This window comes from Apteryx mantelli, chromosome 15 (assembly GCF_036417845.1).
Source record: "Apteryx mantelli isolate bAptMan1 chromosome 15, bAptMan1.hap1, whole genome shotgun sequence".
Classification (NCBI taxonomy): Eukaryota; Metazoa; Chordata; class Aves; order Apterygiformes; family Apterygidae; genus Apteryx; species Apteryx mantelli.
In genome coordinates, this window is record NC_089992.1 from 25,809,072 (window position 1) to 25,825,632 (window position 16,561).

Below are 16,561 nucleotides of genomic sequence, written 5' to 3' on the forward strand. Positions count from 1 at the left end.
TAGTATGAATCCTGGAATGAGAAATGTGTTCTTTAACAAGGGAATGCATACAGGGTCTCTGCTGCTTTCAGTGCTCTTAGAGCAAGGACAGGAAGCAAAAGGCATCACTGCTGAGCCAGGACCAGCATGAGCATGGAGCCACAGTAAAGCTAGTGCAGAGCTGTTGCCATCAGCACAACTCAGTCTTCGATTTTAAGCCAGCCCCAGCTCCCATTAGCGTAGTTCACAGCTTCAGTCCTGAAAGGCACTGAGGAGGCAGGAGCAGAGAATTGGAATTTAATGTCCCCTTTGATGAAATTTGGCCATTGCATTGGACTAGAGCCCTGGCCATTCAGCTCAGCCTGGAAGGATTGGGAAGAACAGCCCTGCCCTCGTCCAAATGGGCCAGCCACGCACTTCCTTGCCATGTCCATGTTTGTCCTACTTTCATTCTGTTGGAGGGGAAGGAGGGAAGAGAGACACAAACTTTAAGATGATTTATTCACACAAACTTATATCCCGGCCCCACCTCTCTCCCCCAGACAAAACACACTGACCATGACGTTTATGGAATGGCTTGGCTTCAGCTTTTAACAAAATCCTCCACAGAAAAGTGAGAGCATAACAAAGCACACAAGGACAATTCCACACGCAAGCAGCCAGGCCAGGAAGAGAGCTCACAACATGTCTCCAGGGCACAGTTTATAAATACACCCTTCTCATGTGGCATTCAAAGAAAGCCAGCCAGGTTACATCCAAATGGCCTGAAGACAAGAGCACAACCTCATTCTCCAGCATTAGAAGCGGCAGGATTGAAATGTGAGCTACAGCTAGCAACGCCACCGTCCCATCCCTCCAGCCTCCTCTGGGAGATCCCCAGGATGGGAGAACTGTCTCACAGTCTGCACAAGTGCACGTTACTAGCAGAGCTGCCTTCCACACCTGTCCCCGCACACGATTCCCTTTGGTTTGGATACAGCTGTTATCTCAGTGTCTCGAGATTTCTTTGGAAAGGTCAGGAGGAAGAAAAAAAGGTGTGACAACAGCCAAGGGCCTGCTCCTTACTGGTCCTTGGGAAGAGACTGAATGTGCGAGCTTTTTAGGCTCTTTGGACCATCAAAACCATCACACCACAGGTAGGTAAGGAAACATTCCCCCAGACTAGAGGTATTGCTCCGAACACTCACTTGACCCTATATAAGCAGAGTACCATTGCAGCATTAAGGGAGGCCTACAAAAAGGCTCTTTTCCTTTTAAATAAGCAGCCCCAGCTGTGTGAAGTTAATCTGAATGCCCCTTTTATTGAATGCTGTGATAGTGCAGTGGTAACATTGAACAGAGTAAGACTGCTTAAACAAAAGCTGGAAGAGCAAGAAGTTTTTTTTAGAAAAAAAGTTAAACCAGTTAAACAGCATCGGTTACCCCAGAGCAGAGACGCATAGGGGTTTTAACGTAGTGTTAAAAGTTAACTCAAGCACATCTCTTCCATGTGTCTAACACCCCAAACATGCCTTATACTTAAGAGTCTGAGTGAAAATAAGAAGGTAGTCTGTCAGATGAGCACACACCACACATCAGGTGATCAGAAAAGAACCAACACTGATTTAGAAAAGTCAAGGAGTTGATACTGCATCTACCGCTGTGCTTCCCTACGCTGCCAGGCTCCCACGCACGGCCTGGGCACGAGGCGCCTCTAGGCTAACACACCACACAGCTGTATGTAAAGAGCTCCTATGCCAGTTCATAAACATCTTCCATTTACTATTTGGTGATTACATGTGTGTATATATAGTTCTCTAGGCAACACATTTCAATGAGATAGTCAACTCTGAGGATACACAGGCCAATCTAACAATGAGAAATGCAGTTTCAGTCCAACAGAAGCTTGTTTTCCCTTTCCTCAAGAAAGGAGATTTAACCCTCTCTCCCCTCAAAAGCATTTTCAGATCGAACTGAAGTCCCCTGCTGCAGCTATTCTTCATCAGAGGAAGAGTTCTGATCCAGGGGGTACACCATGAACATCACGTCCGGTCGTGACGGGACAGAGGGGTGACCAGGCCTCACGATTTCAAAGCCCAAGAAGCTGAATGTCTTCAGGAGCGGAGCTACCAAAGAGAAGGAAATTGTTACCATCAGGAATGTTGCTCTTTACCCGAAAAGTCATTAGCCTCAAAGTACAAGGGCATTAAACGTGCCTATGAGCTAGCAGCACATCCAGAGCTTCCTGCACAAAAAGAAACCATTTAACATAACAGTCCTCTTCAACAAGACATCTTGTCTCTTCCTGCATTCATTGCAGTTGCTCCTAGGTGTAAAGGGGATTTTAACCTCTACAGAGGACGAGATTGCTCTGTGTTTATTTTGTGATGTCTGTTCCATCCCTTCTGAGTAACAGCTACACTTGTCATCTACTTGCACCAGCTGCCCAGCTGCACTTGGCCAGGATGCCTGTAGCTACCTCACAGCATACCAAAGGTTTCGTTTCATATTCAATGGGCTGCCCCCAGAAGCAGCAAACAAGGAATCTACTTTAACAGAGACAGGAAAGCTCTGTCCAGTCCCTGAATGAAGGACCTGGAGCTCAGACTGGAAACCTCAGACAGCTCAACAGAGCTTGGTGCATTCCCCCAGGAAAACCATGCACAGAACAAATTCATAGTGGGGTAAGTCCAGAAGCTCCACCTCATCTGACTGAGACAAGATATATTACAGATTATCTGGATGCCCGTCCCCTTGTCACTAAGCGATCACTTCCCTGTGAGCTGTGTAAATTACTTTGGTACAATATCTAATCTCTACAGCACCCACTGATGATTAACTTCAAGCTACTGAACAGTCATGCAGATGAGCTCCTATATACTAGTACTTTTCCTCCATTTGAAGATAACTCTTGATACCGTGACACAGAATGGCATCTTCCTGGGTTCAGTGCAATTTAGCTCTAACAGCACTGCTCCAACTGAGAAAAGGCAGCGCAGCTCATGAAGTAGCAGAGTAAAATTAGAATTAAGAAAAGGTTTGAATTATTCCTACCATAGCAATTGCTTGGTTGCTAGCCTGCATCTAGTAAAATTTAAAATGACGCCTCCATAGCTTGGTACCTCGCCACAAATCTCCTCAAACTTCTGTGCTCTAATCACTCATCCATTACATCTATCTTTAGATACTAATGCAGCCCCCTTAAGCCATAAGCATCTATAGTCAGGGTCAGGATTACCTGTAAGTCTAGGAAGGGCAAAAGTGCTGGAGGATCTTTAAAAAAGCAGATGAGCATCAGAGCAATGAGCTGAAAGTGTTTAGTTCCCAGGTCATAACCTCTCCCCAGTCTCCCTTTCCAAATCACACAAGCCTGATGCCAAAAGGATACCTTCACTCCTTACCCAAGAAGAAATATTAACTGATTTCTGGCCAAGAAAATATCCCAAATTACTCAAGAACAGCTTTCCTCTGAGAGTTCTGGTAACAATTTAACTGCGGGACACCAAAGCAAGCCCAGCTGGAGAAACTAAATATTCCCTTTCCCTTAGTCCCAAGAAAGGACTTTTATCTGGATAAGTTATTTCCTCTATGAGAAACATTTTCTAGTGTGTAAGAAAAAAACATAAAAATTATGCATGTCACACAATTACTGCAATAGGAAGCTTACTGTGAAGCTTTGCCTTGGGATCACCAGATTTTTGTACAGATTTAGTAGTGTCATTTTAGTTCTAGGGAGAAAACCTCACAGTGGGAGTTCTCACCTCTATCTTCTCTGCTTTTTCTGAAGCAAATAAAGACGTAGTTTACTTTCATCTTTTCTTCAGCAAATTCCAACAGTGCTGATAACCTGACAAGGAAGAAGACAAAAGATCATCAGCTATAGGAAGTCCTGTCCTGAGGAAGCCACTGGGCACTATCAACTGTTTGGATGTTTTAAGGCAGAAAGATTACTTGTTTACAGACACAAATCCCATCTTACAGAAACAATGGATGCTGAAACAATGGACTTCCTGCTTTGCTATCCTATCCTCACACAAAGTCACGGAGCAAGTCCGTGTCCTTGGTTGTCTGCAGGCCAGCATGCACAAACACCCATCCCTATGGGCCAGTAATTTCGTACAGAAGTCTTCATATGTGGGAAGCTAAAGTTTGCAGCTCTTCTGTAGCCAGACTACATTCCCTCCACTGGTAACACACACTAGGGATCTGTAAGCTTTGTACTTTATGAAAAAGAGGGCTAGGGCCAGGCAGAAGAGAAGAGAAGACCATCACTGAAGGAGCATGTGCACAGGCAGAGCTGTCTGGGGACACATCATCTGCATGGCACAGCTTAAAACCACACCGTAAATCCAAGCTTCCTTTCCAGCAGAAATGTTTCTGTCACCTCTTCATGGAAGCAAAGCTGCATTAGCCCCTGTCTGAGCCCCCAGGATCAGCACAGCGTAGCTGTCTCTGTCACTGCTGACCTTATAAGCAGCTATGATGCACACTGCCACAGCAGTGACAAACAGGACTTCAAACGAGATCTAATTAAACAGCAGTCAGTGAGACTGGAGTGCACCAAGGGAGATTAAATTTGCAAGGATTTTGTTAATATGATAATGAACTTTTTTAATTATAGCCTCTACTAGGCTGTTTTCCCTCGCTAAAAATAATCTTACAAAATTATGCTTTAAGTCATGATGACATAGGTAGGTAAATACCCTCACGGGAGAATCTGCTCCTACGAGAGCAGGCACTTGGACAGCTAGAGGATTCGTGGGCTGACTGCAGAAAGTATACAAAATGTTTATGGATTCAGATTCAAATGAGACAAGGGTGAGACAGCAGGAATACTGGCACTCACTGAAGGTGTCCAATGAGATTTTTTTCATAATTAGCTTGTGTCATGTAATGTGATGAAGTTTATTTCAACATTTAGAAGGAGTTCAGCGAGTTCTGCACAGGACTCCACTAAAGCCACATCTATACTACTGTGCTCTCTGCCAGCAGAGATCTCTGGCAAAGCGCTTGGCAGGAAGTAGCTGCTCTGGAAGCTGCATTTACACAAACTTCTCAGAGCAGAGCTGTCTGGACAAAACACTACCTTCTTCTGCCAACAGAGAAAAATCAGACTCTGGCACAGCCAAAAGCCCGCGTGGCAGTGGTCCAAGAGCAGATCCACCTACTGATGAGAAGCAGCACATCAATATAATGGAGTCTTTCCCTGAAAGAGGGAAAAAATACTTGCCAAAATAACTTTGCCAAGTGGCCAGTAGAACAGAACTGGAGAAAGACTTGTGGATTTCTGCACATCAAAGCATGCAAAGAATTATTCCACTCATTCATCACTTATTTCTCATTAGCATAAGAAAACAGTCTGAAAAGAGTAGCCTGTCTTAAATGATCATCTAGGGGAAAGGATATATGGAGAACCAAAAGAAGGAGGACACTTTGAGAAGGAGGGAGTAAGGAAATATTTTAGATATACAAACCAGGAACAGAGGTGCCATACATACAGCCCACCTGTTCCCCCCGCCACACACACAGCATCACCAACATAAGCAAAACATTGCTCCCTGAGGAGCTGCAGACACCGCTCTGGGATCCTGGACTTACCCTTCTTTGCTTCCATCAGCTAATAATCCATCAGGGATTTCCACAAAGAGGCTCTGATTAGAGAGCACTGCATCCCAGGAGGAGGTCTTCACCTCTGTGACCTTGTACTGGAAGTGGACAATATGAGGCTTCCCTTCGTGCACTGGGACATCTTGGTTAACAGTGATCTTCTCGTCCTGCACATTGTAGAGGAGCAGGGGGAAGAGAAAAAGCTCATAAAATAGGCTATAGTGTTTCAGTGCCCTTCAACACCAGGTAACACAAGCCCTATAAGCGTGAGCCTGGTACAAAAAGATTTTACAGCAGTATGTTAGAGTTGAACTTCTAAATGGACCTTAAATGCATTAGGTGCAAAACACATGTTGAACAGGATTCTTCCCACTGGGTCTTAAAAAAAAAAGATAATAATATGTAAGTAATCAAAGAACAGATTTAGAATTTCCAGCTCCTCCCAGACAGGCATTTAACCCCACTACACTTTTGTTTAGAAGCAAGTGTCCTAAGACACTAGCCAGCCAGTTCTAAGAACTGTACCTTATTAAGGTTTATTGGGTTAAATACCAGAAGCTGGGAGGATTCAAGAGAACTATCTCATGAAATTATAGACCAAAAGTTATTAAGAGACTGTGCTTAAGTGCACATGCAAAGAGATTCTCAAAGGCATTTTCGATGGAAATCCCCTGCTGAAAAGCTGGGGTCAGCCTTACAGCCTGAACTGGATCCAGAGTTAGTCTATCACTAAAATTCGTCAGCATGGGACCTGCCATAGCTCAAGAAGGTATGCACAATCAGATGCAAGATCTCATCCGAGTCTGAGCACCCTGAGCACTTGCAAGGGGTTAAAAGCCATTGTTCTAAACTACCTGCATTTTCCAGAATACCTTGCTTTTATTCTGGCCTAACACATCCAAAAAAGAGTGAAAAAGTAAAATCCTAACAGCTAGGGGAGTATAATTAAAGAGATCCAAATGCAAACTAAAATGGTATTATAATCTTATTGAGAAGAACATTATACTTTTCCCTTTCCCCCCCTTCAGCTGAGGGACACACCAAAATGAGTATTCAGACCTCAGGGTGATTTTTAGTCATGTTTTCCAGTTCAAGTGAATGCAGTTTTGCCTATTTACATTATATTAAATTTCTGGGTAGCAAAAGCCCATTCATTCACCACAAGTCCCAGCCACATCTTTGAAGAGCAGTTCATGAACTACCCTTCAAAGAATACAACTCCAACCAACAAGCTGGAATAGTATCTGCTGCTATAGTCTGACCAGTTTTATTGCATTTCCCCTCCCTCTCCCCACATTCTTTAAGAGATGACCACAAATTGCTTTCCTAGATTTTATAACCAACTGGTATGGCAAGTGTTTTGCCTCCTGATATAAGGGAGGAAAATACATAGCACAGAGAATTCAAAAGTAGACAGAAGTTATACAGATTTGAAGACTGTGATTAGGTCTTTTCCAGGGACCACAAGCATAAACATCCCTCTCTAATACTGCTCTAACTAGAATGGCAAAGCATGCCATTCTGCTTTGAATTCTGCTTAATAGTCCCTAGAAAACAGTTTAATGGTTAAACTCCATTCCTTCTCCTGGCAATTTTTGTAGACAGTTGGCTTCCCCAATAGCGATTTCCATATTTCATGGCAAAAAGCACCAATGAAATAAAGAAATTCCTTAGGTTCCCAAGTTAACATGTCAACTGCAGTGGATGCTAAATTGTCCCCCTCTGCTTGGTTAGGGCTCACCCATACTGAATCTGTCACGTTTATGAAGTTACCTGGACTACTTGAAAGACAGAAGTAAATCAGATATCAGAGCTAATTCCAGTTTTGTTCCTGCATCACAGGAAGAGACAGCCTTGGGAAACTGCATGCTCCTCTCTCCTTAACAGCTTCAACAGGTGAGGTGGGAAGTGTTATACTCCACACAGGTCACTAGATGAGTGGCATCTAATGGGCATTTGTTTTTACTGTGCAGAAAGTGCCTCCATCTCAGGAAAGATCTTCCTCTCAAATAAGAATCTATTTTAGCAGGGTGGTTAGTTCAGCAACTCATTATGAACTTTGATCTGCTGATGATCACCATATACACAGACGGACTGACAACACAAGCAGCAGTGACACTGCTGTGAAACAATATTATCACACCAGAATAGCTTTAAATGCATCATAATTAGGTATACACATTCTTTAGCCATAAAGCCCACAGGCAGCAAGAACAGCACTGAAAGCTTAGTCCAGTTTGGATCTGTCATAAAGAAGTATTTCTCCTCCCAACCATAAGACGTGGGGTGCAAATACATCGGCAACCAATGGCACTCATTAATGGGGAGAGATTCCTCAGCATTATTGCTCTTTGAAGCAGACATTTGCTTTTAGGTGTTCTAAACTATTAAGGCATAAGTATCAGTGAAAGACCAGTGGTTCAGCCAAAACACATTTCTGAACATTTCTAGGCTCTCAAGTCTGCAGTCCCAGCATTTTAATTCCTATTATCACGTGTATTAAAAGAGGCCCCTCTTGGCTTGACAACTGTGACAAGAAAGAAGCCATTAAATATGTTAATGTTGGAGACAAAGTAACTCTTCATGTAAATCAGGAACTGCCTGCCTTTGGTAACTTGAGCAGGGGAAGCTGCATTTAAAGCCCACAAAGCTTAGCATAGCCTTGCTGAAAAAAAGGTTTACACTTCATCAGAATAAATATCCTGTGGGAAATAAGTTTATTCAGAGTTTGACAGAAGTTTTCATGGCTGTGCCCACTGCCTGGATTTATTATAGTTTTAAGCCAACTGCACTAAGAAACTTAACTGCTGCTGCTCAAGGAGAGGTTAAATCAGACTGTGGCCAATAAGGCCAGAACTGAGCCAGTGGCAAGAGTTGTATCTGAGCGCAGGGAATGCTCTGCACTACTGGGGTGGATTTTTAAAAGCAGCAGAAGGGGCCTATGCACATCTTACTGGTGACTTTATAGGACCTTTTTACATTTGTTTTTACTATGCAGAAAGTGCCTTCATTTCAAAAAAGGTCTTCCTCTCCAGTAAGAAAAGCTCACAGATGTTTCTTTTCTTATACTTCATAAAAACAGGGCTAGGAAGCTGAGAAGAGCAGGCTGGGATTGACACATTGGAGGGGGAGGCACACATGCATTCGTGTAGAAAGACTGGCAGAAGCCAGAATTAGGAGGGGAAAAGCTTTCTGTGTCTTCTGGCTTAGCCCTTCTGTCACCAGCAGTTAGGCACTTTCAAAGACTTTCCCATGCACCCAAAGCTAGCAAGGTTTTTCACTTAAAAAAAACCCTAATGCAATAGCCTACTGTTCCAAAGGCAGCATAACTGCATGGATTAACAGAACCAGTTCTCCCAGTTCTTTGAGAATTAAGTTTACACAGCCTATCTTGGGCAGCTGATTTTATTTTTTTATTTCGGTGCATTAAAATAGAGTTAGCGAGATCCTGAGAAGAGAAGCTGTTCCTGTGAATCAGCAGCACAGAATTCTTTGGAACGTGCTCAAAGCAAAATCCTATTTATGCAACAAATGTTCAGTTTTAGTTCACCCCTGCACAATCCCCCCGCCACGCTATCAGAGCCAAAAAAACTCACCAGGCTGTCTTTTATACATAACTGCCTAAATCATCAGCTCTCCAGCCTTGGGCTCCATTTCAGTCTGTTTTAGCCTCAAGGACCAGCTTCCACTCAGCACAATTCATTGTGCACAAGATTTTCCAATTCAGTTATATTCCTCAAGTGTCCTGAGGAGGACAGGAGGGACACCCCTACATGTTGGCAGTGGAAGGAGAAAGGATGTTACGATCTACTATAGCCAAGCGACTCTAGAAACCCGTGTACGCAGCCTAGCGTTGGCATGCACTACACCTGCAGACTCCTGCCAAGTTTGCTAGCCAGAGCACGTACTTCAGCTCAAAGCCCATGCTGCCTGTACGGCACCAGCTCTGACCACTGCTTCATTCCCAGCTCTGCAGTAAAGGCCCCTTGATAAAGGGCTGCACATTAAGTCTCGTAACACACGACACGACAAAAACTACAGGGAGCCCCAACTGCTTAATTTATAATGCTGTAGTATACAAGTATTGCGCTGCATACTCTGAAGGAGGCAGGCTCATACAGAAAGGTCATCTCTTGAACTAGAACAGCTCATACAGCTGGAAAAAGTACTTAAGCTTTTGGATCCAGATGCCTTTCCATGTCATACCGAAGCACGCTGGCTGAAAGGCTAGCCTGCCGTAACCGCAGCACCACTAACACAAGCAGGCTACTGAGGGGGGGCCCCCTCTCAGTAGCCTCAGAGGGAGTCTCAGGCTCTCAGAGAAAGTCCCAGTAACGTACGTCCAAGGTTAGAGTTTTAACTACTTGCATCACAAACTCCACAATGAAATGAACTATGTTCGGGAAGAGGCCGATTCTCTGACAGGTTCTGGTAGCAAACTAGATCCCGCCAGCAATAAACTGCAAAGAATTACATTCTTACTTCTGGGATGCATCTATCTAGACACCTCCTCCACAGGCAGCAACCCCTGCCTGCACACCACTGCCAACAGCTTCTGTGCTAATGGAAGGCCGTAACTGAAGTCAAATGCCTCAAAGCCTCCAAACTACGGTTCTTTCCAACAGCATCTCCTCCACATTGAGCCTATTTTCTGCTTTTGATCTTGTCCGGTGTGTACACAATGCTTGATAGAGACTAGCTTGCAAGAGTAAAAGTTGGAGGCTCCTCTATTTCTCATTCCCTCCCACTCCAAAGGGACACAGAGATAAGTCCTGAATCCTGTCGTGAAGCTACTTCCATCTCTCCTTTGTCCAAAAGGAAGGCAGCTGCACTGTTTGCTACATCTCTGAAGATGCTGTTCCTCAGCATTTCATACCCCTTTAACATCTGTGACAATTCAGCTCAGTAAAATGATGTTATATTATTCCAAAAATGTTAAGAGGCTACGCAGGGTAGAGAGATTGACATTTATATAACTACTTATTGTAGTCACAAGGTAAGCAGGTGGGGCACATGCTAAAAATTCACTAAGCTGGCACTAAAGAAAACTTCTCTGACAACAGACAAAAGCAACATTGGACTCCGATTCTCTCAAGAATTTCAGGAGGAGACTTTCACAACTGTGACCTGAAAAGGCCTGTATCTTTTTATCATATAAAATCTGGATGCCTCCCACAGTATAATTAAAATCAAGTCTAACACCTATGACAACATTTCTGTCTGAACAGTCAAATTTGCAAGCTTAGCAATAAATTCAGACTACCTCCTCTGAGAGCACTTTATTCCCTGGCTTGTGAAAAGCAGCCCCTATTCCAGAAGGGAGACAGATGTGTGCCACTACAATATAAAACAGAAAAGTTGTGCGAGTGCCAATTGCTCTGGAGAAAGGAATAGCCAATTCTCCTCATCTGAAAGCTAAAAGAAAAGGCCTCTTAAAATACAGAAGGCCACAAAGTGAGAAGTACAGATACATTTACCCCTAAAGAAGTCTGCAGACACAAACATTTTATTAGCTTCTCTCATCCTATGCATACATTCTAAGAATATTCTAATTTGAGAGATGGATGGCAGCCTCCTCTGAAGTCAGGAGAGTTATTCTGTATATCTGTTCAGGCAGTTCCTAGGCCCTGACAGCTTTGCCTTCTGGACTAGGGCATAGGAAGAAGCTTATCAACCATTTACTCCTCAGCACTTCACCTTTCTGCTTCCTGCTTCCTCTTTTTGCGAGACACTTAAGTTATTTCATGCGTTGATAATGTTGGCTCTGCACACAACAGCAGAAACAGAACTCTGGGAATGGGACAAGTCAAATATTTGTTGCAGACCTTTGAGAAAAAGTCTCTTGTTTCTCAATAAGCAGGTGATCTTTAGACAAAAGAGAGCTGCACGCAGCTCAGTGATATGCCAACAAGATTGCTGAAATTTCCCCATTTATTACTTTGGAATGGTTTGTATTTAACCCCACCAGACTGTAAAAGGAAACAAACACGGCTGTAACATAACTACAGGTGATTATACTAGGTATTAGATCATTCTCACCTTATATATCAGAGCTGAAAGAGAAGGATCCCTGCTACCCCCTCGCCCACCGGGGATCTTCGACAGTGGGTGAGGGGCATCAGGAGCACCACAGAGGCCCTGGAACAATGTGCCTGCAGCACTGCAGCTGGGGACAGTTACTCAAAGGTAAAATACTACTGCAAGAAAAAGAGAGAGAACACAAGGTTACATTAGCAGGATCAAGTTTCTGATGCTACAACTCCTCATGACAACTCAAAAACATTTGTGTTCCTGCTCCTCCACTGCACATCAGAGGCAGCTATCAAGCCTTTCAGTGCCTGGACATCTATATTAAAAACACTTACAGTCCAAGCTTTGTTGTATCAGAAAACGGTAGTGTTTTGTTTGAAACAGAGGAGGGGCTTTGTAGTGAAGAATTGAGAGAGTGCTGAGCAACCTCATGCTAATAAGGGACACCTGGAAGACTGCCAGTAGCAGATGGCTGGAAACGCATGACCAGATGAGCACACATTTTCTATAGACAAATATCTACAAATAGATCAACAGGATCCAGAAGGAGGAGGTTTAAGTTTCACATTTTCAAAATGAGGAGGAGTGAAAGGGCTCGTTCTTCAGCTATCTTGAACATACTATACAACATGTGAATTGACATTTTCACATGCAAATGAAACATCATACAAGCGTCCTTCAGCCCAACCCTGCATCTTACAAGTTCAGCCCACAGACTTTGCCCCAAGATCTACTTTTAAGAACTTGACACAAGCAAAAAGTTTCCCTTATAGTTGGTAAGTTTGCTTGGATCTCCTGCACATGGTTGATCAGGATCGCTTTGAACGCAGGCTTTAATACATACTCCAGCTTTTAGGAAGTCCACGAAAGCAAATTATTTTACTTCCGGAGCACTGCTTCCTTTATCAGTACCACAAAAACTCTTTGCTGAGGCACAGCGTAGCAGCAGTACTCCTCTAACAAAGCCTGCAAAAGCAAGGCAAAGAAAACAGTCTTTTTTCAGAGTTCCTATTATGGAACCCACCAGCACAAAGCTAGGTGAACACCACCTTTTCCACAACTTCCCTGAAAATCAAGGGGAATGCGAGGGTTTTTCAGCAAGCATAGTCAGTAAGGAACAAGACTATAAGGGAGAGCCTCCATATAAGTATCCACAACTTACTGTCTGTCCTAAAACTTTTCACACGAGTTGTTTCCAAGATAATGTTTTTCACTCCAATCCTCCCCTTTTCCTGTCCCCCTCCATGAGCTAGACAGCCTTAAGTATCAAAAGATTAAGTACTGAGTCACACTAGCAAAATCACTTGAACTTCCTCTACAGTATGCCAGAACATATACCAATAGTCTGCAAACGAACTACTGAAACATTTACGAATGCCAAAAAAATAACTTCAAAATGCAATTAAAACACAGGCAGAATACTTAAATGCTAAGATCTTGGCTATCCATCTCATACTGAAATAATCTTTCTACAGGAAACACAAATATTCTTCCTCCACATCTTTCCTCCTCCTCCAGGTTTGCTAGACAGTGTTCTTTAGCGGTGTTCCCATGTGGCCACGGCCTACAGCAGACTCCACTTGTAGAAAGGACCGCTTTAAACACACTAGGAAAAGATATTAAGCAGTTGTATTGAAGATGTCTCAGGGCAAAATCCTTTATACACATGCTCAGTTGTGTTTTGTATTAACACAGTCCTTCCTCCCGACATCACTGGGGCTATCAATGGACTAGTGTGCATTCAGTAGTAGTGGATGTGGAGAGGCATGACAAAGCACTTTGCTGTGCAATTCCCCACCCCCAGAAAGCTGTTGGCAGCTTTGTTATTCCCTTCCCTCCTCCCTCACCCCACACTCAACAATGTACTATTGATAGCTCTCTCCAACTTGTGGCCAATGCATCAAGAAGCTGGATAATGAAGTGGAGTTGTGGGGGAAAAAAAAAAAAGGCAGTAGTTTTCATGCAAAGCAGTTCAAGACACTTCCAGTTTTTCTTCCTCTGGCACATGCAGAAGTCAAAACACAAGACCCCTTCAATCGCAAGCTCAACCCTCCTTGCAACACTGGGGCTTTGCTAGTCTCCAAAGCCCGGCCCAGATCTGCACATTACCTCTATCCTCACACAAAACTGCATGGCTACAGCCAGCCAGGGGCCTAAAAAACAGCACACTGGGCTTATGCAGGGGCAGTACCATCAGGCAACACAAAGAAGGCAAATTAGAAAAGCTTTTGCTTCTTCCAGACACATATTAGCAGCAGTCCTAGAAAGAACTTCACACAAGTGTCAAACTCCAACCATCTGAGGAAGTCTCATCCCTTGCTGTGTCTTCTACACACATGCAAGCAGTCTGTCATGATTCTGCTCTGGGAGATCCATCTATAGCTTAAAATTAGGATTACCCTCCCACCTGCTCCAGCCTCTCCCCTCTTCTGAGAAGCTGCTTTTCTTCAGCCAGGCAGCTTAGTTTAAAATAAAATGAATTTAGACCATCAAGGTCCTTTCACTAAGGAATTTCCCAAGCAAAAACTTCTTGACCAACTCCCACCCAAGATGAGTGCTGTTACCAAGCGTACATTTTTAGCCAGTTGGTATAACTTCAACCTGCAAGCTCTTAGTGATTTCAACTCTGTTCCCTACCCCTAGGAAGGGCAAAGTCAATAGTTTTGAGCCTAGTCACAACTGCTCTTCAGTATGCCTACAGATCCTTCACACTTGAAGTTCCAGGCCAGGGCTGCTTTTAATCCACAACAACTATCAGCAACTTTGGGTCTGGAAAGCTATAGTTTTTTTTTTTTTTCCTCCTCTTCTCTGAACGCTTGCGCCAGATGGAGAGATCTACAAGCTCCCATGACACTATGGAAATAAACTTTTTCTTTTTTAAACAGGCTCTGAAAAAGCAGCTGAACATAGCCCAGAATAAGAAGTCACTATGCAGTCTGCCATTACAAGCCATATAGTAAGGAATCTTATTTGAGGAGCAACTAGTACGCAATAATCTTAAGAATACAGCATAGCTCAAGTATCTGCTCTACATGCAACAGCCAAGAAACAAGGCCATCTTACACACATTCTCCGGGCTCTTATCTACACAATTTGATAGAGACTCAGGAAATGACACTTTTTAGACTGTAAACTAGGAAGAGGCAGACATAAGATAATTTGGCCAGTTGGGGGGGGGGGGGAGGAGGGAACAAAACAAAAACACTACTTGAAAATACCAGGGAGCAAGTTCATGACTGTTGAAAACCAACCTGCCAGGAAAATTACTGGATCTTTTCGTTACAGATGCTTGGAAATTGCTTTCCTTCCAAGGACAGAAATCTTTCTCGGTGTTAAGTACTTACTAGCAAAAGGTGCTCAGACACTCGCGAGGTGCCCCCCCCCTCCCCCGAGGGAGGCCGCACCCCGACGCAGCCCCCCAGCCGTCCCCCCCCCCGACCTAATTCAGGTGCGACAACAGGCTCGCAAAAGGGAGCCGCCCTGAGGCGCCCCAAACCCGAGGGGGATTTTACTGGGGTCTCAGGTAGCGGGCAGCGAAGCGACACCGCCCCCGGGGGGGGGGGCGGGCAGCCGCCCTTCTGCCCCCCACAAGCATCGTTGCCCCCCGCAACGCCTGCCCGGGCCCAACGGCCGCCCAACGGCCGCCCGCGCGCCGCCGCCGCGCCGAGGAGGGCCCCGGCGGGAAGCGGGGGTGGCCCCGCCGCACGGCCGGCCGGCCGGGGCTGTGCGTGGGGGGGAGCCGGCCTCGCCTCGCCTCGCCTCGCCGCCCCGCACCTGTCCTGGGTGTTTATCATCCTCGGTCCGGCTGGGCTCGGCTCGGCTCGGTCCGCCCGCTCAGGCCCCTGGGCACCTCCTCCCTCGCTCGGCTCCGCGCTCCGACTGACCCCCGCGGGCCCGCGCCGCCCGGCCCCGCCCCCGCGCCGCGCGCCGCCCGGCCCCGCCCCCTCGCGCCCGCGCGCCGGGCAGCCTGGGAAACCGCCGCCCCAAACAAAGGCGCGCGCCGCGCCACGCCCACCCGCCGCGCAGGCGCGCCGCGCTCCCTTCCCCCCCCTTAGTGACGCCATCGCTCCGCGGGAATTGGGGGTGGGGGGAGGGTGGTGCGCGCGCGCGCGCGCGCGGGGCACGCGCTGCCTGCTGCTGGCGCCTCAGCGCCGACCGTTGACGGCCGTTGGGCACGGGCGGCCCCGCCGAGGGGGCTGGAGCCGGCCTGCGCCCCAGGCAGTCGCCTGGGCGGGCTGCCCCGCAGGGCTGCCTCGCTGTCTGCTTCCCGCAGGGCTGCCGGCACTGCCTGAGCGAGCGTGATGTGTGCATGTGGCGGGCCTCGATGCTCGAGGCACCCGCTGTTCCTCACAGCGATGCACAAAGCCAGTGAGGCAGGCTCTAGGAGCAACGGGCAGCAGGCCTGAAAGCTAAAAATAAAGCTTTTTGCAAGCATGTCGCGAGTGGGGAGTGTGCCACAGGGTTTGTACAGCTGATGAGCAGGCAGAAAATGCAAGAAATAAATTATAAGAAGTGATCACGCTGCCACAGGCAAATTGGGTGTTTCTACTTCCCTCTTTGCCGTGGAAGAGCCTGGGGGGTTCTTACATGGAAGGCTTTTTAGGGGTGGCTTTTTGGAGGATTTGTCTCCCGTTGAAATGGCGGTGAGAAGAGGTTAGAGACCAAAGTGACGAAGTGAACGGTAATGAACTGCTGGGCGCAGGTGGTATCCCTACACGCAGCATCACCAAAATGCTGGCTGTGGTGTGAAATGTCCTGCTTAAAATGTGGTCCTGATGTTTAACAGCTGCTCTGAGGAACTGCAGGCTAATGACCCAGACATACAAGCAAACGAGTAGGAGCTCAAATAAGGAAGAGACTTAATGAACATGTGGATAACAGCAAAGTTGTGTGGGGTCTTACGCTGAGCAGCATATTCATAAGGGAAAGGCAGTGACAGAGGCGTTTGGGGTTGTAGAGATGAGGA

General features: G+C 45.8%; 1 protein-coding gene across 1 annotated transcript; it reads right to left on the minus strand.

Moving 5' to 3' along the window:
* Window positions 1-463: 463 nt before the first annotated feature.
* OAZ2 (ornithine decarboxylase antizyme 2) lies at window positions 464-15,496 on the minus strand. The gene is given in 6 exon segments (XM_067305521.1): window positions 464-2,084; window positions 3,720-3,805; window positions 5,557-5,732; window positions 11,605-11,685; window positions 11,687-11,762; window positions 15,370-15,496. Coding segments are annotated over 6 exon segments (573 nt in total). The 5' UTR covers window positions 15,390-15,496; the 3' UTR covers window positions 464-1,950.
* Between the last annotated feature and the right edge of the window lie 1,065 nt (window positions 15,497-16,561).